The sequence below is a fragment of the Balearica regulorum genome, chromosome Z (genome assembly GCF_011004875.1).
Source record: "Balearica regulorum gibbericeps isolate bBalReg1 chromosome Z, bBalReg1.pri, whole genome shotgun sequence".
Classification (NCBI taxonomy): Eukaryota; Metazoa; Chordata; class Aves; order Gruiformes; family Gruidae; genus Balearica; species Balearica regulorum.
This window is the reverse complement of record NC_046220.1, coordinates 34,191,970-34,217,811: the sequence shown is the minus strand read 5'-3', so window position 1 is coordinate 34,217,811 and position 25,842 is coordinate 34,191,970. Positions and strand designations below refer to the sequence as shown.

Below are 25,842 nucleotides of genomic sequence, written 5' to 3'. Positions count from 1 at the left end.
AGTCCATTAGTGCTGGCAGAAAGGCTATGACTGTGCAACAGCAGGAGGAACCCTGCAAGGATATCGTCCTTCACACGTCAGTGAACCTCCTCCCAGCAAGGACACTGCAAGTCCTGAGATCTGACGTTACAATATCATGTTGAGTTAGACCAGTTTTCCCTGGGCTGTGGTAACTGAGGCAATCTATGCATTTAAGTGCCTATTTGAGCCTTGAAATTTGTTATAGTCACACTCCCTCATGCTGCAGTTTTCTATGATGTTGGAACTCGCACCAATCAAGCTATCTGGGGGCCCCAGTACAAGAAAGACATGGAGCTGTTGGAGCGAGTCCCGAGGAGGCCATGAAATTGATCAGAGAGCTGGAGCACCTCTCCTATGAGGACAGGCTGAGGGAGTAGGGGTTGTTCAGCCTCGAGAAAAGGTGGCTCTGGGGAGATCTAATTGCGGCCTTCCAGCACCTGAAGGGGCCTACAGGAAAGATGGTGAGGGACGGTTTATCAGGGAGTGTAGTGACAGGACAAGGGGTAATGGGTTTAAGCTGACAGAAGGCAGATTTAGATTAGATGTTAGGAAGAAATTCTTCACTGTTAGAGTGGTGAGGCACTGGAACAGGTTGCCCAGAGAGGCTGTGGATGCCCCATCCCTGGAAGTGTTCAAGGCCAGGTTGGATGGGGCTTTGGGCAACATGGTCTAGTGGAGGGTGTCCCTGCCCATGGCAGGGAGGTTGGAACTAAATGATCTTTGAGATCCCTTCCAACCCAAACCATTCTATGATTTTATGAAGTGCAACTTTGGACCATAAGGAGAATGTCATGTCCCATGCTTTGTAACTGCTGTGACAGGAAGAGGAGCAGGGGCAGAACAGGCTTTACTTTCCAAGATTAAGTTGTTGACACAAGAGTTTTGAGCAGTTTCCAGAACACAATGATCAGATCCTGTTTTTACAGGGTTCATGTGAAGGATTAAAAACTGGTTTTACTGGGTAGCACAAAATATGGTAACAAATGCAGCGTAGACATAATTAGCCAATATAAACCACTCCTTTGAAAGGTTTTTCCCTAGCATTTATTTTAACAGTTGCCAAACTGTTACCTAGCCTCAGAAGCTTTTGGTTGGATAGTAGGCAAAGAACCTCATCTTGCAGTTGCAGTTAGATATTCCTGTTTGGATTTATGGCCAGCGAGAGACATATCTGAGTGCCCTGCAGGCTTGCTTTGGTTCTGATGCTACAGAACTACAGAGCACCCGCTACTCCCACTTAGCGCTATTCACATCTGGCACTTCTGAAAACTGAAACAAAAAAAATGAGGGGGAGCTGATCACTGCCCAATAATGGAGGAGATGGTGGAGTTAAACATGCAATTTTGGAAGTTCTATCAGACAGAGCCAGTGACAGATGGTTACAGAAAACTCAAGTTTCAAGTATTAAATAGCATTTTTCTGTAGACATTAAATTATATTAAAAAAAAAGGCAGCCCAAAACTTCCATATTTTGTTGGAAATAAATTCAAGCCTGGAAATAGCAAATTCTCTTCTCTGCTGCAATTGTTGAGACTTGCTAATTTCTTAAAGGAGTAAGTTTATACCAAAGCAGTAAAAAAGAAGAAGAAACTACTTTTGCTGTATATTCAAAACTTGGATCTGAACAGAGAGTGCACCATTTTTAGTCAGCTCTGCTTTCTATGCATATTTGCCACTTACAGGAAAATACCTGAAAAAGCACTGTCCCTTCCACACTTTGGATGGCGTTTAGCCCTAAAAGAGGGACTTAGTGACAGATAGGAGCGGCAGTTATAACAACTTTGAAATGTATTCTTACTATCTCCATCCAGGTAGAGCTTCTCATTGACTTTTTTGAAACTGAGAAAGTTATCAATTCAGTAGGGTCCAATGGCCCTTTTCTGTTCTGCACAAGCCTTTATGGGTGATGAATTGGCAGATTAGGATGTGACAAGTGCTCCTTATTCAAATTTCTGTGAGGCAAGAAATATTTCATCTGAATTCTGTGACAAAATGAATCTTTTAAGGCTAACTTTCAGGATAAGTACATGAATAAATGACCAGAAGGTAAGGACATACAAGGCCTCATTTCATATATACTAACTTTTTGTATATGTTTCTTTTCTGTGCTGTAAAAGTGAGGCCATTTGAGGTAGTTCAGCTCTCTCCTACTGTGCAAACTTGTTTTTTTTGTCTGAGACCTGAATGTTTCATCAAGTACGCATTCTTTGTTGTTATGTTGGTGAGGTGGCTGATGTCAGCAAAGAGCGCAGTAGGGGATTTGTTTGTGCGACAAAGTTGCTCCTCTTATGGAAAACACTCCAGCTGTTTTCACTGGCATTATCCTTCCCTCTACAAGCATTTTAAAGGCACAGTTCAAACTGTGCCAGTTGTGAAAAGGGGAGAGTAAAAAAACACCCCTGCAATTTCAGGGAACTTTGCCATTACATAAAGTGTTCGGCAGCTGCAAGGGCAGCCAGAGGTGTTCTGCAGCCCATGATCTGGGGCTATCGCACGCTTGTGCACATGTTATGCAAAGCACAGAAGCTCAAACTGTTCTTGATTAATTTCCTAAGTGGTTGGCAGAGCTGTCCTGTTACATTCAAGAGCGTGCTCTCCTGTAACATGAAAACACAAAAGGCTCTAACTAGCATTTCAGCTTTCTCCTGGCCGCCAATCCTCAGGTCACTTACAGGCTGGGAGGGGTGGCATGCTGGGGAGAGATGTTAGCTGTAAGGGCTGTAGAAGGCCAGGCTAGGTGACAGAATGGAGAGAAAGAGGGGCTTTCAGGGTTAGAGCCTCCACCACAAAGAGGCAGTGGCTGATGGCCACAGTGCAAACAGGTGACTTGGGCAAACGCAGAAAGCAGAAAAGGCAGGAAAGTCTGGAGACCAGAGCTTCCTTTGCCTTCTTCCCCCTTGAGGATGAGCTGCTACCCCTTCCTCTGCCTATGTGAGGGAAGCATCTCTGGCATCCAAATAGCCACAAATGCAGAGAGAGCTGGGTGGAAACCCTTCTGCGATGGGGTGAAGAACTTCATATATCTGAAGACATAGCAAGTGCTCTGAAATAACCCACTGGAGCACGTGTGACTAACCAGTGGAGAAGCTCCAGACGCATCTGGTTGCTGTGCACTTTTCCATCAAACCATTATGTCAAGACAGCCAGGCAGCTGAGGCAGGCAGTTCACTCTCTGACAGGTTCTCCTTGTGCCTTTGCTGCCATCCTCACTCATAAGGTGAAGCGATGCTCCTGTTTCTGCTGCAGTTTGTGACCTCTATAAAGCTCTGGTTATCCTGGCTATTAGCTCAGTGTAAAATAGGCAATAATAAACATTTATTCCCATAATTCCTAGTTACCAAGCTGAATCCCAGCCCTACAGCAGCCTCTTACAATTGTACCAGTTGGGTTGTCAGTTGTGGCTGTTTGATAATGCTGCCTTTTTTGCTCTGAAGAGTTAACAGGGGCAGTAGCTTCTAACTTGCATTCCTAGCCTGCTTCATCAGGTCATTTTGATACTCCCTCCTCAGCCTGGGAGGAGCTTATTTTTCTGGGGAGTTGTCATTTGAAGGGAGCATACACCGCTCAGTCACCAAGCCAGGCACCACTCTTCAGAGTCACTTGAAAGCTTCAACGTACTCCACAGGAAGAGAGGACAGGCCTGCCTTCCCCCAGTAGTCAATGGCACGCACTCTGTAAAAGCCGGAGACTGAGCTTCCTGCAAATGAAAGGTTAGAAATGGTCACTGTGAAAAACTGACACCTGTGGTGCTTGGAGGATGTGGAGCAGGCATTACTCCTATAAAACGTAGGTTTGTGGGATGGGATGGGGAAGTGGTGAAATCAGTTCTGTACCCTATGTAAGTGTGCCTGTGCCTGTCTAGCTAAAAAATATTATAAATTGCTCCTGGCCAAGTACTGGCTCTTTTTCTTTGTTGCACCAAGGATCTCCTCTCTCCTCATTAGGATTTGCAGCTACAAGTACAAGTATAGCTACAGGACTGCTGTCCCAGCAGTCCCTTTGGAAGAAAACTATGACATCTTCTGCAATCCACAACTAGTAATTTCCTTTTTTCTAACTTACTTTTCTGCCTGAATTGTGCCGTTGCAACAGGTTACATGAGGAAAGGATCAACAAAGAAGCAGAACAAGAAGCATGCAGACTGACTGAAAACTCTCTGGTCAACTCAGGAAGCAGCATCACTTGCTCCAAAGGTATGTGAGTTGATGTTCTGTGGCTCTGCTTGTTTTTATCCTTGATCCAGTTCAAAGAACACAGCCTTCACTGGCAGTCTTTAACCTCACATGCAACATAAATTCTTTTTTCTCATCTATTCACTTGATTTTTGTGTGTGTTTAGTATTTTTTTCTAAAAGAAAAAGAATGCTAGAAATAATGAGTGAGAAGGAAGTACCTAGCAATAAAGGCTGCTGAGATGCCAGTTTTTTTCAAGCAGTTTTTTCTTTTTTGTTTTTGAAACAAACAATTAAATCTGGTAGGTTCCCCAGATGTGCAGTACTAGATGATAATGAATCCTAATTTCAGAGATTTGCCTTAGCCATGATTTACAGAGTTTGCTTGCCTGTGTACCCTTTACATTGCAATAATAGCTCTGAACTTTATTATGTACTCACTGCTGAGATGAGATTGTGGTTCTGCCAAAAACCTCTCTGAATTGCTCTTTATTAGTATCATTTGGAAGCAAGGTCTGTCTATGTTTCACACAGCTCTTGTCAGCGCTCATTAGTAGTACTTGTTGAACAGTCACATTGCAGATTATACCACATTTGGTTAAAAAAGCCCCAAAACCACGAAAAAAAATACCCAAAGAAAACATCGCTACCTTCTTTCAGTGTTTTTCACCTGAGTATGTTTCTTAGTATCTAGGCAGTAGCTGAGGAGAAATGACCACAGGCTCTGGGAGAAGCTTTGCCTGTTGACAAAGACAAAACTCGCTGCCCTTTAATGTGAAACATCTAAAACTTAGGCAGCTAGCCAGAGCTAAAGAGAAAGCTCTAGGAAACAGCAGAGGGGTCTTTCCTTGGCTAGGTGTTCAGATAGCCTGGACAAACTGTCCTACAGGAGGACCTCTTCTGTTCTTACAAGGGAGCACATCAATAGCTTAAGATTGCCAAGCCATAAAAGGGTATGGGAACAGGCACAGGTGACCCATGACAAGAGAACTGCAACCTTGCCCTGGAGCAGCTCAAAACATGACAAATACAGGACAGCCAACCCCTCCATGAAAGGTGGACATGACCTCCCACTTATTTGTGTGTTGATGCCATATCCTTAGGCAGTCTAACACCTCTATACTCAGCAGTACAAACCAAGTGTGACCAAGGCAGTTTGGTCCTGCTACCCTACCCCAAGAGCACTGCACAAATTTAGGCAAAGGCATGGCCAATACCTGTGAGACTGAGCCCGAACCTCAGACTTGCCTTGCTATGAGTCTACTATGAAGAGCACAACACCAAGCTCTGGTCATGTGGAGCAACTTTTTTTGTTCTCATTTTTGCATGCTTCTATGTCAGCCACAAATAGAGACAAACATGTTGCTTTGCCTTTCAGGGAGCTTGCCAGGCCTGCAGCTGGGTGACTTTGGTTTCTGTGACAAGGAATTTACTCATGGCAATACTCCTAATAATGTCCTCATGACTATTTGTCAATTAGTGCTTGTCCTTGAGAATAAGCCTTTCACTGAGAGCGTAGTCCTAAAGGAAAGGATGTGCTTTTATTTATGATGGAAGCAAGCTACGTACCTTCAGTAATGACTAAATGATGTTTCACACACTCAAGAGTTGCACTGTTAACATGACAGATTACGTAATATGCCTATTCTTGCCTTACCTGGACTGTAGACCCAGACAGTGAATATTGTGTCTTTGGCATTAATCCGCCGGTATGCTTTTCCATCTGGTGAGAACTCCACTTCAAATGTCTTTATACATCTAGAAAAGAAAACCAGACAGCTCAGTAAATACAACTGATAATGCAGTGAGCAATCAAATCCTAATCTCAGGGCCATTTCAACAAAGAAGGACAAAAATAGGGAATACTCAGTTGACTCATTCCTACCAAATGTGGGATGGCATGAATTGTCAGTATTAGGAAGAACCAAGGCTCCAACAGCCCACAGAACACCCAGGCTGACTTGCTATATTTGGTACTTGCAACATCACAAATTGCTAAGCATCTTTTACTCCCAAACCAGGGTAACTTTTATCATGGATCTTCCTGCCTGCTGTGCTGAAGGCAAGTCCCTCAAAAATGCCACTGGATGCTGGTAAGCAACAGGCAGATTCTCTTGCTCAGAACACAAATTAGACAGGGTTGCTCTCAATAGTTACTGCATGTAGGTCCTACAGGTGATTTGGTCAGACAAATGTTCTGCAGCACCTCTCAAGGAGCAAGCAGTCATTAATTTGTGAACTCATTTCACTTTGCAGGATTGGTGGCAACTTGGGGAGTAATGTGCTGGTAACTCAGTTATATCTATTTTATTTTAAAAGCTACTTACTTTGAATTTACACAGCTATCGTCCCACAACACAATGACCTGCCCCTTTGTGAGAGGAATCAAACGAACACCAGTCACCTGTCCAAAGAGATACACCCATGTAAGAAAACTATACAAACCCATCAGCTATGTCAGATTTCTGTGTTCATCTTACTTTACTTGCTTTGATTCTTTCTATGGAGATTGGGGGGAAAAAACAAAATTCCGGGCTCTATGGCTTTGCAGCCTATGTCTCCAACCTGTCAAACTTGCAGAGGACTTTCAGAGGCTCTGGCCACCACTATGAACATGGGTGGGACTGAATGAACAGATACAGATGTCTAATCTATGACAGCCATGATTCCAGTTTATTTTTAGCTATCAATTATTAACTGGAGAGCTGTTGTCAAGCCTGGTAGCACATGATGTGATTTTAAAAAAGATACTGCACTATCCAGTACTGTATAATTATTCTCCCACCATGGATAAACTTGTATTTATCTCAGTGATGGCTCCTATTACTTGCTGTGGAATGTTTTATCCTGAATTATGCCTTGGAGAGCCTTCTCATCAAAGGATAGAAGAATTGTTTATTTACTAACAAATAATAGGCCCAAATGCTAGTCCAGCTCTTCTTAGTAAGACTTAAAGCAGGAAGCAGCTTCTAATTTCGTGAGTCTGACAGTAGAATACAGCACATACTTGATCAGGAACAGATCTGGGTCTTGCACAAATGTGGATAAGAAAGACTGAGGGAATGGGGAAGTCTTGCTTCAGTGTCAGGATGCCACCTTCAGGAAATGGGAATGGGCCTGTTGCCACTGGGTCCTGTGGAGCCAAAGAGAAGCGTGAATAATCTTTCATTACAGCATCTAAAGGCCAACTGTTGCATCACTGTAAAGTGACTGTGTATTTATTTTGGGATTGTAAATTTCCAATAGAGTTGGTACTGGTAAGTGCCTTACAGCCATCAAAGTTCTTCAAGCTCGGAGACTTTTCTCTCTCGCCTGTTTTCCAGCTCTTCTGGAAACAGATGGTTGGTCTATCTCACAAACTGGCCTGATCACAAATGCCCTTTAGGTGCAGTCTGTCACTTTTATTAACCTCCCATGGATGCCTTTCACGCTAGTGGTCTTTACAAACCACACACCTGTGCCTCACCTATGGATTCCCAGTGTGTAGTGAAAGCTACTGCTAGCCACCACAACCACTCAGCTGGTCTCCGAGGATGAGGTTTCACCAGATGGCCAATAGTATCTAAAACCTTGCTGCTGCCCTGTTGAGGGCAGATCTGATGGCTCCTATAGTATCCCACCACCCTTAGCAACAGTGGGTTGTGGTGACTGGGAAGAGAAGACATAGTACTGCACACCAAAGCTTGAAGGCAATTACTGTTTATGGGCTCCAAGGCAGGGGGATAAAGGTGGCCTCCTGTCTCTTAACCCATGGGTCTGAATGCATAGGGAAACTATGGGAGAGGGAGCTAACATGACAGGCTGCTCACATATTCTCACATACAGTAATTTGGGCATGTCTTTACTCAGTAGGGAGGAGAGGCATCCTCAGAGAGGACTTACTCCTCAGTCCCCTCTGGGGTGCATTCAGAACTGGTGAGGATAAGGGGAAACCGCAGGCCTCTGTGAGCCCCTGAGAGATGCCAAGTGTCTTCTGAACTTGCACTGGCTAGTCCCCACCTCAGGGAGTGGTTTGTTTTCTGTTATTGAGGGGGACTCATTTCAACTCTCTAATGCAGCAATCTGGCCCTTCTGTAATGCACACAGGGCCATGTGACTTATCTGGGGAGACAGAACAGAAAGGGTCTCAAAGTTCATTGATGTTTCAGAGAGAAGGTAGAACTTGCACTGGCGCAAGTCTGCTTCCTTAGTTAAGGGTAGGCCAGTAGCAAAGAAGTTGGTCATTCACATTTAGGCTCTTGTATAACATAAATGCAAAGGTATCAGTTGCATGTCAGCTACATTTCTCTGCGTAACTGCAAGTGCATTTTCATACATATACAAGATGCGCATGATTGTGGGCTAAGGAAATTTTGACTACCCAAGCTGATTACTTGTCTCTTTAGCTGTAGTTAACCAGTTCACAAGCACTTCACCCATACAACACTTCAAGCAAACACATGGTCATACCTCAGCATCCCTTATTTGCTGGAACTGTTCTGGGGAAGGAAAGTCAGGGCTTCCTAGCTTTTTCCACTTCAGGTAGGGATTGGTTTGGTTGTTATCCAGGTAATATGTCACATACACCAGCTCTTTAAGAACACAAATGAAAAAGAGTAAGCTCTTTACTTGGATTTAAAGATTAACAAGAATAAATTTAGCAGAAGGTGTTTAAGTCTACCTTCTAAAAATTTTTTTCAGCACTTCAGAGCCCGGCTTCCATTGGAGAGTCTATGATTTATATTTGCCAAGTTTAAATTTCAAGCTACTACTTCCATAACCAGAATTGAAACCCTCTTATTTTTTTGCACAGGTGCTGCACATATTTATTGGACAATTGCATCAACTGTGTAATCATTTGGCCATGTTGGCTGTCTTGGACTCATCTCAGTAAGGAAATTGTGGCTTGGCAATATCCAGCCAAGGACATTGAGATTAACTGCTTTCCAAAAAGACAGCAGTTGCAGCTGCTTTTAAAAGCAGGGTCCAAGTGCAAGCATTAGGAAAGAACCTTTCCTAGAAGAGTGCCATTTTCTCTCAGAAAATCTTAAGAGTGCCCAAGAGAGACAGAGAAAGTTAGCCAATGAAATTCATTCTTGCAATGAAAGGCAACTCAGCAGAAGTGTTTCAGCAGATGTTCTGTCCCAAAGATCCTTATGTGAGCTGCCTACATGATGTTTGTTTACCTCTAAGTTTGGGGACGTGGGTGGTGTTCACTGTGACGGTGGTGATGTTGGATGACGTCCTGTTATCCACACTTGAATACATCAGTAGAGTAACTTGCCAACTGTCTGAGGGCTGCATCTCACTAGGGGTGTGCACAGATGCCAGGACACCAATTGTGCTGTTTTGAGTGCTTTCACCTTCACTGCTGTTCACTTCTGTGAAAATCTGCTTTTCTCCTTTAAAAAATGCGACAACTCTGTAAGCATCACCGCTAGTCAGTCCTGTATTGGCTTCTGATACAGGAAGGGTCAAAATATGGGGATCTATAGGCTGAGCTATGTTCTAGCTTATTTAACCAGGTAGATCATTCAGACAGGCTTATTTTATAACAGCAGAGCATGCACATACTACAGCAGTTCTTATGCTTAGCAGTTCAGCTAGCAGCATCTAAGCATCTAGCAGTGAATTAGGATCTTACTTTAGTGTGCTGCACAGGTCTTCCAGCTGTGGGGATTTCTTACAGACATTTACAGCCTGATGTGATGGCACAAGAGGGAAGTACCAGACAACAAAAAAGGAGTGGTTGGCATACGGACGGTACAAAGCAAGCAGTAAATTAAATCAATTGATAACAGGCTGTCAGGAACATGTCCTGAGCTATTAATTTCTCAGAGGAAATTAAGTTTCATTTTTTTAACACAGCTGGTAAACAGAAGGCAGGAGAAATCCTGCTTTTATCAATGGTGATATGGTTGGAATAATCTTAGGCAGGAAGCTTCTAGGTATAAGAGGTTATTGACGTGCTCTTTAATCAGTGGTTATCATACCTAGCAGTGCCAGCAAGCCCATGACAGTCAGCACTGGTTTCCGCACCATCTGGACATGAGGTGGCTTTGTATTGTTCATCTGAAAACGTGCTGTCAGAGTCCGCTGTGTGAAGTAATGGGGGTAGTAGCTCAAGAAGGCATTGTCATTACTCAGCAGTGTGTAGTTGATGGTGTTGTTGGCTTTGGAAATGAGCAGGTTTTGATGCTGGATGATTACCTGCAAAGTCAGAAAGAAGATGGAACTTCACCCTGGAGAAAATCCAACAAACAAACGATGTCTCTATTTTTTAAAAATCTTTACAGCATATTGAAAAGAGCTGTCACTGTGCCATTTAGAAAAGTTTGAAGAACTAAACTGTTCCTCACAACTCTTGGAGAAATATTCTTTAGGTGATAATCACTGGAAAATTTGAAGTATCCACATAGTCTTGCCAGTAGAAAGTCTCTGAAGTAACTATTACTAGTACTATGCATAAATTATGAATTTATTTCCTTGGCTACTGTATTACAAGTGATATTTCTCTGCCTTGAATATTAAATTAGTAATCTGGATTTACAATCTGAATTGAATCTAAATGGTTCTCCAATTCTGGAGTTACTTTGTACCCATTACACGAGTGTCTGGGAGGTGGTCCTAGATTCTCTTACTCAATGAGCCATTTTAGCCACTTGGTGCCAACATGGAATTAGTTCTCCTGGTATTTCACTGGTTGTTGAGCTGCTTTCCTGCAAAGTGTCAGAGGTCCCAAGCTCCCTGTTTACCAGATTGTGTCTAAGTATCAGAATCAAACAGAACTTCAGAAGGCTGACAACTGAGAAAGTCTCATAATTGTGTCCATGAAAGAGCACAGGGCTCCAGCTTCTATCTACCCAAGTGTTAATTTTCCATTGGATGTGTCTTTTTTTCTCCCTTCCTATCACCATGTTATTATAAACACTGTTGTTTGCTCTCACAAACTTCCTACAATGCAGTCAGTGACTTGTTGCTTTGGTGAAGACTGCTTCTGTATGCAGCCTAAAGGAGCTGGGAGCCTTTGTCTCCATAGCAGCAGCTGATAAGATGTACCTTATTTCTGGGTGACATACATGCTCCCAGGTTGGGGAATTACTACTTTGCACAGGAGCACTTGGACTCTGAATACGGTATAAGGTAGTGGCTCACAAACTATTGCTATGTAGGGGCAAAAGCTGAGCTTGCTCTGAGGCCAGGCTACAATTCCTGCAGGGGCAGGGATGCTGAGCATTCTATTCTTCTGCTTTTCTGATGAACAGCAGTAATTACTAGCAGTAATTAAAAAGACCACATGTACAGTCATTATCCAAAATCAAAGAATGGGCTTATGCTGAGAGCTCAAGGGACTTCTTAATTATATCTGATGTCTCTTAATGAGACAAACTTATGAAGGAGCTGGGAAATAACGTCTCACATAAGTGAGGTGACAGCTAGCAGTAGTGAGATGACAGCAGTAGTATTATGTGGAGATGTGTGGGTGTAGTCTTATCAGGTGGATCTAACTGGGGGACTGTATACAATATCTGATGCATTCTCCAACACATGGAAGGCTAGTATCGAGTTGTTTTTTAAAGGAAACATGACAAAAATTTGAATACAAACTAAATAAAGCTACTGAAACAGACTATTCAGGGAAACCCCAGCTGTATCAATAAGGAGCTCTCCTTTTGTTGGATCTATTATTCTGAGTGGCTGCTTAAAAACTGACTGTAAGTCTACTTTTGCAACTGCATTAAGGCATCAGGAGACTCTACTGTGATAAGACTGTCAATGAACTGAGTTACCTTTACAACCATAGCTGCATACGTCACATCAGCTCGCCACAGTTGTGGAATGGACCATCCAACCATTGGATCTGCTTCATCGTTGTATATGGCAACAGAAGCAAAATTTGGAAACAGCTTCTGAATTTGTTCCACTGCTTCTACTTCTTGTTGCAAGATGTAGAGAGAACTCCCACCTCCCTGCAACGATATTTCATATCTGCCTAGTGAAAGTGAGCAAGCAGTAGTAAACACACAGACATAACATATAGACATAAACATATTCTGAAAACATGTTCCTGGAGTCCCTGGGGAGCTACGGGCCAGACAGTATTAGTATCTTTACCTAATTCATTACAGGATGTGCTGTTTGCAGGAGCTCCTCCTAGAATATAAAATGGAAAAGAGGTAAAGGAGTTGTTTCCCCCTAGGAATTAGGCAAAGGCAAATTTGCTTTGAGTTGAAGTCTTGCAACTGAACATCTTAAGTTTCTTTGGTTCTAACAAATTTTCATTAGAATAGGTAGCCATGCTTCCTGCTATAGGCTGGCCACTCATCTGGAAATCCACTTCATAAATCAGAATAAAATGTAACTTGGATTGAACTGATTAAAAAAATAGCCTTAAACTGAAATCTTGGACTGACCTTCTTATGGAGAGAGATGTAGTCCAGCCTTACACCAGTCTCCCCTGTGAAGAAGTTGGTTCCATTGTAGCAATGACACAGAAGACTCCAGCATATGGGTGACTTGGGTAAGGGGTGGAAGGAATCCCCAGGCCCTCCAAATTTTAGTAGGGGACTGGCTGCTCTTAATCCTTCTGAGCAAGCATCATAATAGTTGAGAAACCCTGAAGTCCAAATAGATGCATACATCAAAGATGATAACTCAAAACAGAATCTTGACCTAAAATTACAGGGACATGTTCTAACTATCATTGCATTTATTGGCAGGACCTCACAAACTGGGGTTACTCTTTCCTATGCACTGACAACACAAAATGTCAGAACCTCAGCTGCATTCACAAGGTTTTTCCGAAGGTCTTGTGAGGACAGGTTCCCAAAGCAAGCATCTGTCAATGAAGAGTTTTCCTCTTACTCCACCCTTTATCCCCATGCCCCTAGTAACCTCACTTTATATCCAAATAATGAACTATGTCTTCTTAATGTAACTCCTGTTCTGTTTCCCCTTCTGCTATCCATATACTCATACTGATGTCTAAGCAGGGAACAAAACACAGTCAGTAACATGACCTTAGGAAAACAGACTAGGTATATCTTTCACATTCCTTATCTCTCCTATCTACCTTATTTCTTTGCCAGAATCTCTCCTTTCTTGCTGTCACCCCTCCACCCACCCTGCACACCCATCTCACTTTACTACACTAGTAAGTGCTCCAGAATGTGCTTACCTTTCACTGTCATAGACATGTTGTCGAAGTCGTGGTGGTCTGGTTCATTCCATGTTTCAAAATTCCATTTAGCAACATGCTCCAATCCATATCTAGCTGTAGGAGAGGCCTCATTTATCAGTGAGCTGCATATTCAGACAATCCTATCAATTAGCCGCTGATCTAGACAATCCTATCAATTAGGGCTGCTGGTGAGGTTCAGCACCCAGAGCTACAACAGGATATAAATATTACCTATTTTTAATTATGAGGGAAATGTAATTTTGGTAGTTTCAAAATGATCTCTCATTTTTGATGGAATGCTTTCAAAAAGATGAAAGGGGAGAGGGAGGTGATGTGAGCTACAGCCTTGTGGTTAGGGAACTCACCTAGCCGTAATTCAGGTTGAGGCTTCTGTCTCATTAGAGATATTTGAAGCTGGCATGTGGGAAGTATTCAGGTTACCATGTCCTAGTGCAAGCTGGTGGTTTACAACCACAATAACACAACAAAGTTAAAGTCAGTCCTCAGAGGCAGGCCTAATGTACCATCCAGAACACACTACTCATTCAGAATGTTGGTCATGGATCAGCCAAAAAAGGGGCTATTATCCCATTGTCTGTTCCTGCATGGGTTTTTTTCCTGTTCTGTGCTGAAATCCAGGGTCTTGAAATTGATAACAATACACAGAACTTTTTGAGGTAGTTATAAGGGATTAGAACAGAATAAACAACAGGGCGTTTGGTTTTTTTTAACTTACCTATGTATCTGTTGGCCAGAAGTGTAATTAAGTTTCTCCATCTTACTACTTGTTCTTTATCTTCAAAATCTAAAAAATATCCTGATGGATTCCCCATCAATTCAAATCCTAAAAAAGACACAATAGATTGGTCTCCTTTTTTTGTGAATGCTATCCTCCTTTTGATTAACAAAGGGGTTATTGCATTATCTGAAACAAACTTGTTAATGAAGAAGCATCATTAAACGGGCTTTGTTTCCTGTTTCTACATGGCCCCACCAGGAATATTTCAGATTTGAGGTTGCTCACACTTAGTTGTCAATGACTATAGTGATCCATAGTAATGCTCACCATCATAAATTCAGGGCTTGGAGGGAACTTTAAACAGTGGATGTTTGCAAAAATTCAAGGGAAGCTATACATTGAGTATCTGCTTCTCTGGCCCTTTCAGGTACGAACTTTCTCCTTTCTCCTCTTCAAGAGACCTCATTTCCCAATTGATACATCTCAAACTGTTATTGAAAGCAATGTAAAACCATTTGTGTTGTCTTAATCGCCATAATAGTGTTTTGGTCACACTGTTTACATTTACATGGACATGAGGTAAAACCAAGTAGGAAAAGAATTATATTTTATTAAAATCAGCTTTGGCAAAGCTCTCTTAAGAATTTTCTGATGATTGCACACTATGGGCAAACAGATGTAACAAGCTGTGCAGGTAGGGAGCTGCCCTTACCTGGAATTAGCTTATTTTCCCACAGGCGATCCATAAGGTTATCCAAGGCAGTAAAATTGTAGTGAAGCTTCCCATTGAACACTCTGAAGAATACAGGTAATAAAAAGTACAAATGTAAAGATTACAGCAAAGGTAGCAATTGGTTGCAGATAATGGGTCAGATGGCTGCCTTCTTTTGGCTCTCAAAATTTACATGGAACTAGGGTTCTTGGAATTGTATACAAACTTCCTTCCTCTAAAGTAATGGGTGTTCACCATAAGCAAGTCATGTTTCTTGTCCAATCCATGCCCTTTTCCTATTCCAGCAGCAGCAACAGAAGCAATATAATGAACTTGTTTGCTGGATTTTGAGTTAACAGGATATTAAGATTTCCAATTCGTTGTCAAATTGAAATTTACCTAAGACTTTTTTTTTGGCTAACTCATTTTTTCAGTTTCCATTTGATTACCTACTGCTAGGCCAGCTGGTTTCCACCTTGTCTCATATGAAGTCTTTTTTAATGTTCTCTTAATTTGCAATATAAAATATCACTTTCTTAGTAGCGCTTTCTATGGATTTAGGTCCAACTGAGAAATAACTTTGTGTCTTTCAAAGAATACTGAATTTATGCACACAATGTCTGTAATTTTTACTTCATTGTTAGCATTTGCTTACTATTTCTCCTGTACACTCAGGATCTCAGGCTGCAATCTTTTTATCCAGTTTTGAATACATGTGTTCAAAGACTTAGGAGTACCCCCATGGTGCATCCCTTTGTGTCAGTGAATCTTGCAGAAGCACAAGTAGTAAAATTTGGGCATGCACCTGCATGGCAAGACTGGAGTTCTTTTACCTTTACATCTTTTCAGGGGATAAAAACTGGCATTTGTAATTTATCTATGACACATTTGAAGATATGCTTTAAATTCCTGAAAGGCTTTTCTTGCCTGCTATCTAGTGAAAACAAATATAACGTAGTATGTGGGTCGGTGTATGACTTCCCATAACTTCTTGTGGCCTGATTTAACTGAAAGCTGACAGGGTGGGAGAAGTTTTGCCAGTATGAAGTGCCCAATAGGAATTAAAAATGAACTTCTGTTGACAATATTCTGGTAGTGTGTCTGTCGTTTGGCCCAAGCCACAGCCGTGGCATGGTGCCCAAATTCTGACCTCAGTGTGCCCTGAGCAAAAGGCTTTGTAAGCACTTGAGGTAAGTCCAGCCCTGGCCATATAGGAGGGCTGATCAGGGTCTTGCCAGCAACTCTCAAAGCTGATTTCTCCAGCCTTGCCAGAGCACTACACCTAATTTCTCTGGTACAGTGCAGCCTGAGCTCTGCCTCTGCTGTCTTGCCTACTCTTTCCTAGGCACCTTGCTTCTGCTTGGGTGGAAAGCTGTACAAATGAACTGCAGATGCAATGTCCTAGGTATGATGGAAGGGGAGAGACAGAATCACTTACAGTTCCTGTAACGGATCAGTGCTAGCAAGGCATGTTGGGCACACAGGATAAAAAAGTGAGAATGGGGCAGTCAGCAGATCTCTTAAATCAATGCTGGGCTCTGTGCTGAGATTCACAACTTGTTTCTTTCTGTGCCTTCCTATGTGTTTCTGAGCCTCTTAGATGGAGGCTCTTCCTTTGTGCTTTCTTGCCAGGGAAGGTTTCAGTGAAGAACCTGTAATAGCAATCCTGAAGTTCTCAGAGAATTAAGAAAGGCCGACAGAATTGCCTAGTGAATAAAGAAGGGAACTGTGTAACCTGAAGAGGACAAAATGCCATGAGCATCTCTGATCTAGAAAGAGGAAAACAGGACAGGCAAAACAAATGTAACCCATATTCACCTCCACCTGGGATGTAACCAAGCATACAATGTCGTGGTTTAGCCCCAGCCATGACACAATCTTAGCCCCAGCACGGTTACATTCTTTTACCAAAGATCTGAAGCTCTCTTTTCTCTTTCAAAGTATGCCCTACCACCATGACAGAAATTGTCATGTCTGCAGCCACTGGTGGGCTTGCAGTTCTTACCAGTCAAATGGTGTGGCTGTGAAACAAGCAAATAGCAGAAATACATTTATTTGCTTTAGTATTTATAAGAACATTTTAAAAGTTATTGTTGAACTAAAGAATGGCCATTTGGAACTAGGGGGCTTTTTTGGCTTAGACAGAGGTTAAAAAGAAAAAAAAGTCTGACACTCCTATTCCAAAGTTCAAAGACAAATATTTTATTGCAAAAGGTAGCTCTGCTCCCTCAGATCCATTAACTATTTCCAGTTGTACCCTGTGTTCTATTGAAATATTTGCTTACATGCACACTTACAGTCAGTGAGCATAAAATGATTAACTCTACTGTCTTGTAAAAACTTAATAATGCCATTTAGATAATAGTAAAGGAATGAGTGTCTTCCCAACTCCAGTCTAAGGTCTACACAGACCTATATGAAAACATATGGGTAAATAAGGCCTTTTATCTGATCCATGTATACTTCAGATCCCAGTACATCCACATTTTTCCTCCTGTATCACTTAAGTAAAACATTTAAAGCAGAATGCCATTGTTAGCCTATACTGAAATGACGGTACATAAAATCCTCTGTTATGTGTGGAGGTGTAGAGGCACTTGTTACATCCTTTGGCTGATCTGTCACTTTATGAGAATCTTTTCTTGCTTCCAAATGGATTAGGCAGTATGGTCCTATTAATGAAATGATTACTTGACAGGCAGGATTGCTGCTTTCTCAGATCTTGATCTCATCCTTACCCATACTACTTTTGAGATTTGAAATTGATGCTTTTTTTTAGAACCTATACAGCATCACTGTTGCATGACCGCTTGTCATGTGGTGTCCAGAAACCATGCTGACTACCACACATGAGGCACAACAGGAACCTCACAAGCCAGTATTATTTACAAACATTGTGCATGAGGAAGTTTGGCTCAACCAAACCAGGAGTGCTATAAATATAATTTTGCGACACTGAAGACCAGATCAAAACTGTCACAGGCATGTGACAAGGTAAATCCCTGACGCAGGATCAATTCACTTGTCAAAGTTGTTCAAAACCGCTTTGTACATCTGACCTAGGACCTGCTGGTGCGCACCTATGATTTGGCCCTTGGTAGCAAGCTCACAAACTTTTACAGTCTTCTTTTTCGCCTGCTCCTCTTCTGATCTCTCTGCCCTTAAGTCATGGTTTCTAGACACCACTGTCTTCATCTATGAACACGCAGAAGGCTATGTCCTTGCCATTTCATCTGAGTACTTTCCAGAGTGGGATTGTTCATTATTTGCTGTTGGGTATTTCTGATGTGGAGCAGTGATCACTCTCCTGTCTGTGCCTGGCTTTCAAATGTTCCTCAACTGGGCTTTTTCTGGGAGACTTGCCAGATAAGGCCTTCCTCATCCTCAGTCATAACAAGCAACTGCACTAAAGCACATTTACTGGCGTCCTGGCACAAATGGCCTTATCAGCTCCAGGCTTGAGGCTGCTCTACTCCAGAGGCTGCTGCCTGCTGGTGAGGTGTCTTTCTAGTCTCTGTCATGGCCTCATATACATGACCCATGTATATGTTCTGCCTCTTAAGAGCAACAACTGTGCTGTGAACATGAAGAGTAGTGATGAGTACGGGAGTCCACTGGCTGTGGACAAATCTTGTTGCCCTCTTCCTTGGAAAGGCTTGCTTTGTGGGCCATCCTTGTAGTCAAAGGTTACAGGCCCATGTTAACAGCTTTCCACTGCCTCTCTTTTTCTGGAGTAAGGTTTTTCCACTATGGAGGGAAATTCTTTTCAGATGCATAGGCAGCTACTGGATAGCTTGCCAAACTGTTGTAGGATACTCATGTTGTGCTTCTTTTCTTATCCATGCCACTCTCAGCCTACTCCCATCCATGAGCTTAAATCTCTTGGGAGGGCAGGGGCAAGCTAGCTTTGGTGGTCAACACCCTGCATCATCATAATACAGATCTGCTGCAGTTGGCACGGCTATGGATACTGCTCCTTAGTGCACAGCCTCCTGTGCCCAGCATCTGCTGCTTCTCTTCTGCCCTGGGTTCATCCTGTCCCGGGATTTAGTTGCACACCCTGGAAAGCAACTACACACACAGACATTGGACTAAATATCTTATCTACAGAGAAGACAGCAAGAAAAACACAGGCAGGGAGTGTTTCCATTCCGGGTAATCTTCAGTCAAGTATTGAATCTCTGATAACACGTCAAGCTAACTTTATCAAACTTTATTGTAATGTACTAAACAAACTTTCCCGGGATAGGAAGTCTTGTGGCTGACCCCTGTCAGTAGGTCACAGCCTGTTTAGGAACTCAAAGGTAACATGTAGGGTAACCACCAACAGAGTTATTCTATTGAAGAGAGCTTTGTCTGGCCTAGGATTTATATGATCAGGAAATATCCATATACTAGACTAGTGCCTTTCTCATCCTGACGTCCTCACTCAGTTGGTGTGGCCTCCCTTTGCATTTCTGGTGGACACAGTTACCATGCACATCAGAAGCTAACATAGCACACAGTCACTGTTGTTCTGATAAGTGTAAATATGCATGATAATTAAATTCTCCCTTTCAAGAGTAAATCAAGAGTAAACAGTTGTCACAGTAGGTGACTTCTATCAGGAGCATGCTTAGATACAGTGTCCCAAAGAATTGCTTTCTAGAGTCCATGATGCCATTTTAGAGATCATAAAACTCCAGAACAGATACAAATGCCTGTCTAACCTGGAGAGGAGCTCAGTATCCAAAGCCAAGATGTTCACTGGAAAGATGAAGGAACAAACACCGATAAACTATGCCAGTTCAAAATCTTGCTGCTACCAGGTCCTGCAGAAAGAACTGTCTTCAGAAGTAACTGCCAGGAGAACAGGCTATTGGCGTGACAGTGAAGCATGTAAACTGTGAGCACAGCATGAAGATGAAGGTCAAATGCTCTGTATGGGAAATGTCAGCAAGTTGATCTTTCAGCTTTTCCAGCAGGGCGACTTGTTGCCCTCCAAGTCCCTCTAACAACACAAAAGGATCCTGCCTTCTTGGTTTTTACTTACATTTGCAACTATGAGGAATGAAGTGAAGCCAGTTTAAAGTTCAGGCTGTTACAAAGACCTTGTTTGCTCCAAACCCACCAATTGTCTACATAAGCTTCTTGTTCTGCTCAGTACTTTAAAAACCTCCAGATCTTAAAAGTAGGTCCTAAGGGACTGTGAGCACTATGGAAATGATACCTGAGAGTATATGAAGGGCAGAATAGCCCTCATTACTATTCATCTTTCCAGAGGCTGCCTTCTCAGCAATTATTGCTCCAGGTTTCCTCAATGTCAACGAAAAAACCCCTACTAGATTGGTACTTCAGGTTTAAGCACAAGATCATTAATGAGTACCTATGAAATCAGCAGGCTCCTGTGTTATTAATAAACATTTCCCCCTTCTGAATTCAGTGGAAACTGGGAATACCGTACTCATTCATATCAGAGCTGCTTCTACCATGCTCTTGCTCCACTCACTCTTGTTTGCTATGATCATTACAGGTACAGTAAATTGACTCCCTTTTGTGAAATCACCATATCTCAAAATAACCACAATCACTTGACCTTTTGCAGGTCCATTAACACTGATTTTTCCTCATCGGCAGTCCCCAGGCAAAACACAGCCTGTGCTTTTCACACATGCTTTGCAGACCAAAAACCTCAACAGAGCCTTTTCTAAAGTTGCAAGACCGAAGACTATTGTGCCCATGCTGAAGAACTGGCATATTTTATCACTTCCAGGTTTATTTATTAGCTTTAATACTTCTCTGCATTTGCTTCTCAGCTGTACCATTTTTGTAAGCAGGGACTGAAAATCTGCTTGCTTTAGAATTATGGCACAACATCTGCACAGAGGCACAATGCGGAAGACTTCAGTCCATGCTGGGCCCATACTATACAGAATTCACTCACCCTATATCGTGAATGAGCCAGCCCAGCAGTACTGGGAGGATGCATTACAAAACCACACAGCCAAGCAGCATCCAGCCCTTGCTGATGTCACAGCTTGTCACAGTTAATCCATCCACACAGCCAACCAGCATGATACATGCACAAAAAGAAGGACGAGTATGAATCTTTGTGGTTTAGGAACAAATTGGCTTCAAAGATGCAAAATACAACATCTGTTATTTATTGGAAATCACTGCCTCTTCTACAAGCCAGCCAGGAGGATGTGGATTCAGCTGAATCTTTTTATTTTTTTAAATACATAAAAATAGAATTGACTGCGATTTATACGACATCTTCATTAGCTTCTTTCCTCTTTGAAATCAGCGTTATTTGATCTATACCTTGCAAAGCAACTCACAAAATCTTTGTTGTGATCTGGCTAAAACTCACATGCACAGAAATGCAAGCAAACAATGAATGCTTTCAAGCTGATGCTAATCACGGCCTATGATTTTCCATTTCTTACTCAGCCTGCTTTTGTGAGCACAGTCTCAGTCCTTCTTTCAGCAATGAGCGTGCTGTGTGTGGGGGGAAGAGAGAGAGGCAGACAAAGCATCAACAGCTTCCTGTGCAGAGGTGAGTTAGCTTGCTAGGAAAATATTGTTAGACTGTTGTGTCTCTTCCTCCCCCCACTTTCCCCTTTTTAAAACAAATTCAAGATGTAAAAGGGGAAACAGGCTATGAAAGCACAGCAATTTAGGCAAAGGCATAAGGCATGAGGTATTTTAGTATCTGGCCTCTCCAGACATGCGAACATATCCAATCAGATCAATTAGGCATGGATAATTTAGACTGTTGTGAGATCTTGTTGTGATCCCCTGTTGAGATCTGTTGTGTCTACATTCATTTTCAAAGGGAGGTAATCAAATAATGATAGGGCAAATCCAGTAGCAGGAAAAGCTTTTTCACTGATTCTTCACTACAAATTTAAAGGCTCAGTCACAATCTGTGAGCTGGGCTGCGAGATGGTATCTTTCTTTCTGAGTTTGATGTATGGAGGTAATATCCTCCTGCATAACATATGGTTACAAGTAAACTGTTCACTGTGGGTTTATACTGCCCTTGATGCTGGAACTCCAAATAATGTCGTCTATAAGCAAAAGTTTTGGAAAGAAGGGGTAGGGAGATTATATCCTTAATGAAGATTAAAGGGTGACTTTTTAGATGCACAAGGAAGAGGAATGATGACCAAGGGCTAAAACTAGCTTGCTTCAAGCACATAACTCCTTTTGGCACTGCCTGGGAAAGCTGTTACTAAACTTTTCTTTCCAAGCAGCAGAACTGTTCTCTGTATGCATCCAGCATTCTAATTCAAGCACCCAGTCTAATACTGTACCTTCAGTAATGAGTCTCCATGGTATGTATTTGATTTACTGGTTTCATTTCACCATACTGTTATTGCCACTCCTTCATTTTCACATCTTTATTTTCTGTTTATGCTCCTTCTATACTTTCGTCTGTTAGCTGTATGTGGAAATATAGTCCAAAAGTATGTGAATCCAACTATAGCACAGGACATAGCTTATTTACTGTTGTGTAATATCACAACAAGGAGTTGGAATGATTGCCCTCCCTGCTGCCAAATACGCAACAAGAACAAAATTCAACAGTGTTCTATTTGGTCTGCTCTGTACAACTTGCTGGCACTCAGGTTACTCGTAGGTTCCACTCAGATGCTTTAACTGGACCTGAAATTTTGCATTAATGAACATTGTGCTACTTTTATCAGGTGTTTAACTTCTTCCATCTTTAGGTTCTCAAAACTTGTTTCCACTTGGTGAGATCTGTATTGAGGAGTACGTAATGGCACAACTAACAAACAGTCTAAGAAAAGAAAAACATGGAGCTAAATACTGAAGGTGTGAACATTTGCAGCTAGACTTCTCAGCTGATGTACTTCTCTAATGTCTAAAGTACAGATAGCACATGGCGTCCAACGAAGCACAGCTGCTACTGGATGTATTTGCGTGGCAGATGTACTTTCAGGTGTGTCTTCCTATATCAATCCTTGCCCGCCCACAGGCAACTGTATGTCTAACATGAATATATCACTTATTTGCAAAACAAAAAATAGAAGAGGTTGTCACTAAATGATACCATGTTAATTTCCTAATATTTTGATGTTTAATAACTTAGACGGTGAAAAGGCACAATGAGTATGTCATCCAATGTATTGCTCTTAATCTTGCAGAATTTTTGTGATGAGTGGTTTCTGAATACTTCAAAACTGACAAATGAGCACTATAACCCAATCTGGAAAAAGCAGCTCTTTAAATGGCATCCCAATGTCTGCTCTTGGTTCCTGAATATATAATATAGCAAAACCTCTTACAATAAAGGAGGTAAAACTAACCAATTGCATTTATAGACAGTTTTCAATGAGATGCAAACTTACATGTCTCTTCAAACTGAGAGCTGATAATTCTATTCTGAACCTGCTTTTGGCATTACAATTTAGGCTAGTGATGTGTTATTAAATATGACAGTGACAGCTCTTCCACTCCATGGTCTTCATGTTCATGTATAACTCTTTTTCTTCTTTTTTCCTCCATCCCAAAACAACTTCCACTAATATGAAAAATACCTCTCTTTTCACCATAAAGTGCATTATATTCTGTGCTTATGAAACATCAAAATTTACCTCACAATGCAGTTAAGAAATTCTCTGGGTTTTTTGCACACAGAAATGGGGTTTGAATATCCAGTTAAGATTAAGACATGAATGCAAGGAATGGGTGAAGAAGCTTCAGCATTCCCAGAAGACTATCCCTGCTACAGTAAATTCGCCTCTAAGATTTACAGATATCAGTAGTAACATTCATCCTAAACCAATCAATAAGCAGGCTTTGGTTCCACAGTTCTGGCTGTTCAGGCTGTTCCTGAAAAAAACAGGCAGTTTTGTTTACGAGGCGGACAAGCTCAGACATGTTACACTCAATTGCAGCTGAAGATATATAAAGTCTTCATAGACGTTTTATTAGCCAAGCCGCCTCCATGATGTATTTTAAGAAAAATCCTTTTTCAAAGGACGCAACTTCATGAATGACCATGGACAGCTCAACACTGTGTGTAAGGACTGTTCCACACATTGCCTATCCTAATCCCATTTAACACATCACAGTATTTTTTTTGTCTAATTGAAGTAAGTACACAAACACCCTGAAACTGCTAAAGCTAAGTCAGGACAGCACTTCTATTTGATCTCCACATAGTGCAGCTGGCTCTATTAAAACAGAATAGCAGGGATGAGTAAGAAGGCAGAGATTACGAGCCCCTATAATGTAATGATTTTAAGCTTATCTTCTACCTGTGATTACACTCTACAGGACAAAGATTTTTCCAAGGGCTACTATTTATTTATGTTATCTCACTCTAAACACCAATGGAGTAATATCATTGGACAGACCCAAACTATATCACAACAGAATTTCTAATCTACTCTTGTAGAAAGCTGCGCTCCTGCGGAACTGTGCTACTGTGTACTGATAAGAAATCTGTTGTGGAACTACTGCAGCTACTTTCTGCCTTTGGTAAGTGCTAATCAATTCGTTCTATGTTTGTAGTGGGAAACAGAAGGAAGGATGCATAGTAAAGGTCTTAGTTTCAAATATATAGATGTGCGCTGAACTTTGCAGATCTCAGAGTTTCTCCTGCAGCAGGGACTACAAAAGATTATTTTTTTAATAAAAAACCTAATTAATAACATAATGTCTCTCCCTTCCCATAGACACACCATTTTCAGCTGCACTGGACACTTGCCACAACTAGAGAAGGCATGTTAGGTGTAGCACTTAGGGGCTTTTAATGGAGTGGATGCTTATTAGTACTGCCCCTATCTTTCCTATTAAATAGCAATGAAATGTGTGCTTTTTCGGCACATCACCTGGTCGCTATGGTATAAAGGTAAATTATAGACTAAAAGAGGCTTGTGGGTGTTCTAAGTAACACAGACATTAGGTTTAAGTGTTTTTATAATTCACTGAATTTATTAACTTCAAACACTTGCACAGAAGGCAGAACAAGGCTATTACATTTGCCCTATGTACTTTTGAAGACTTGATGTTATTGATTGTAGCCCAGTAAAAAAACTTTTAATCTTTCCTGTATGTCTAATTTAGCATTATTTTTAAGTATATAACTGGGTCACCAGAAATGAATTGTACGTAGTAATGCCATGAGTTTTTCTGAAATCTTCTGAAGTCCTCAAGTAAATGAGTCAACAAAGCCAAATATATTCTCTCTGTACAAGTTTTATTTCATAACAACCCTCAGGTAGATTTTGCTTTTAACCTTTCAGAGTTCTTAATCCAGTTAATATTGGGCATTTGTTCATAAATAGTAAGTCACACAAAGGAAAATCAACTGTAAACTGAATTACTCGTCAATGGTTGTCTTTTTTTAAAATGTAGTTTCTACACTTAAAGATAGGTGTTTAATTGCAGTATGTCTTTTGGTTACTTTGGCCAATTACTATTGTTTCTTAAATACACAATTGAGCATTTTACATGGAAAGACAGTTCTTGTAGAACTTAGTCCTGCTTTGTTAGTGTCAGTGGAATTCATCCAGGATGCCAGGAGCTGCCCACTCAGAAATTATTGTTCAACTGAAGCCTTGATGAATGGCTTCATGCTATGGAGTGTGAACTAGCATCTCCATAATTAAAGCTCTGATGAAGCTTCTGCTGTCAGTACTTCTGTATGTTAAGTAAAGCTTGTTCATCATAAAATGTAGTTTCTTCAAAACTAGATTATTTTCACAACTCCTAGGAAGAGAATAAAAGACTGCTTAATTTTGTCACTTTTTCCATCACATGGAACTATCCTGTCCAGAGAAGTTTAGCCTTACTTGAATGGTTCTGTGCCTAAATAGTGTTCACATACTTAAAAATCATAATTTGAAATGCCTTTCTTTTAAAATTTCAGAAGGTGTTATTTTTAGGCTAGCTTGAGGAAAAACAAATTTACAATAGATTCTATATGGTAGGGGTCAAGTGATAACGTGAATATCCTGTAGTACTCTTAGGTGCCTGATATTTGGAAAAGTGCTGTTGGAGAGAAATGCAGAGAAGTCTCTTTC

The 25,842-nt window shown here is 41.4% G+C and overlaps 1 protein-coding gene across 2 annotated transcripts in view; it reads right to left on the bottom strand.

The window, feature by feature from the left end:
* Positions 1–949: 949 nt before the first annotated feature.
* The window catches only part of IDUA (alpha-L-iduronidase), a 46,650-nt gene continuing 21,757 nt past the window's right edge, over positions 950–25,842 (bottom strand). For both annotated transcript variants that reach the window (XM_075739950.1, XM_075739951.1), the window contains exons 3-14: positions 14,804–14,886; positions 14,089–14,196; positions 13,350–13,445; positions 12,586–12,788; positions 11,962–12,141; positions 10,165–10,381; positions 9,358–9,573; positions 8,642–8,763; positions 7,200–7,325; positions 6,520–6,596; positions 5,850–5,950; positions 950–3,718 (exon numbers count right to left, since the gene is read on the bottom strand). In XM_075739950.1, coding sequence (XP_075596065.1) covers positions 3,618–3,718; positions 5,850–5,950; positions 6,520–6,596; positions 7,200–7,325; positions 8,642–8,763; positions 9,358–9,573; positions 10,165–10,381; positions 11,962–12,141; positions 12,586–12,788; positions 13,350–13,445; positions 14,089–14,196; positions 14,804–14,886 — 1,630 coding nt within the window. In that variant the 3' untranslated portion in view covers positions 950–3,617. The remainder of the gene's footprint in view (positions 3,719–5,849; positions 5,951–6,519; positions 6,597–7,199; positions 7,326–8,641; positions 8,764–9,357; positions 9,574–10,164; positions 10,382–11,961; positions 12,142–12,585; positions 12,789–13,349; positions 13,446–14,088; positions 14,197–14,803; positions 14,887–25,842) is intronic.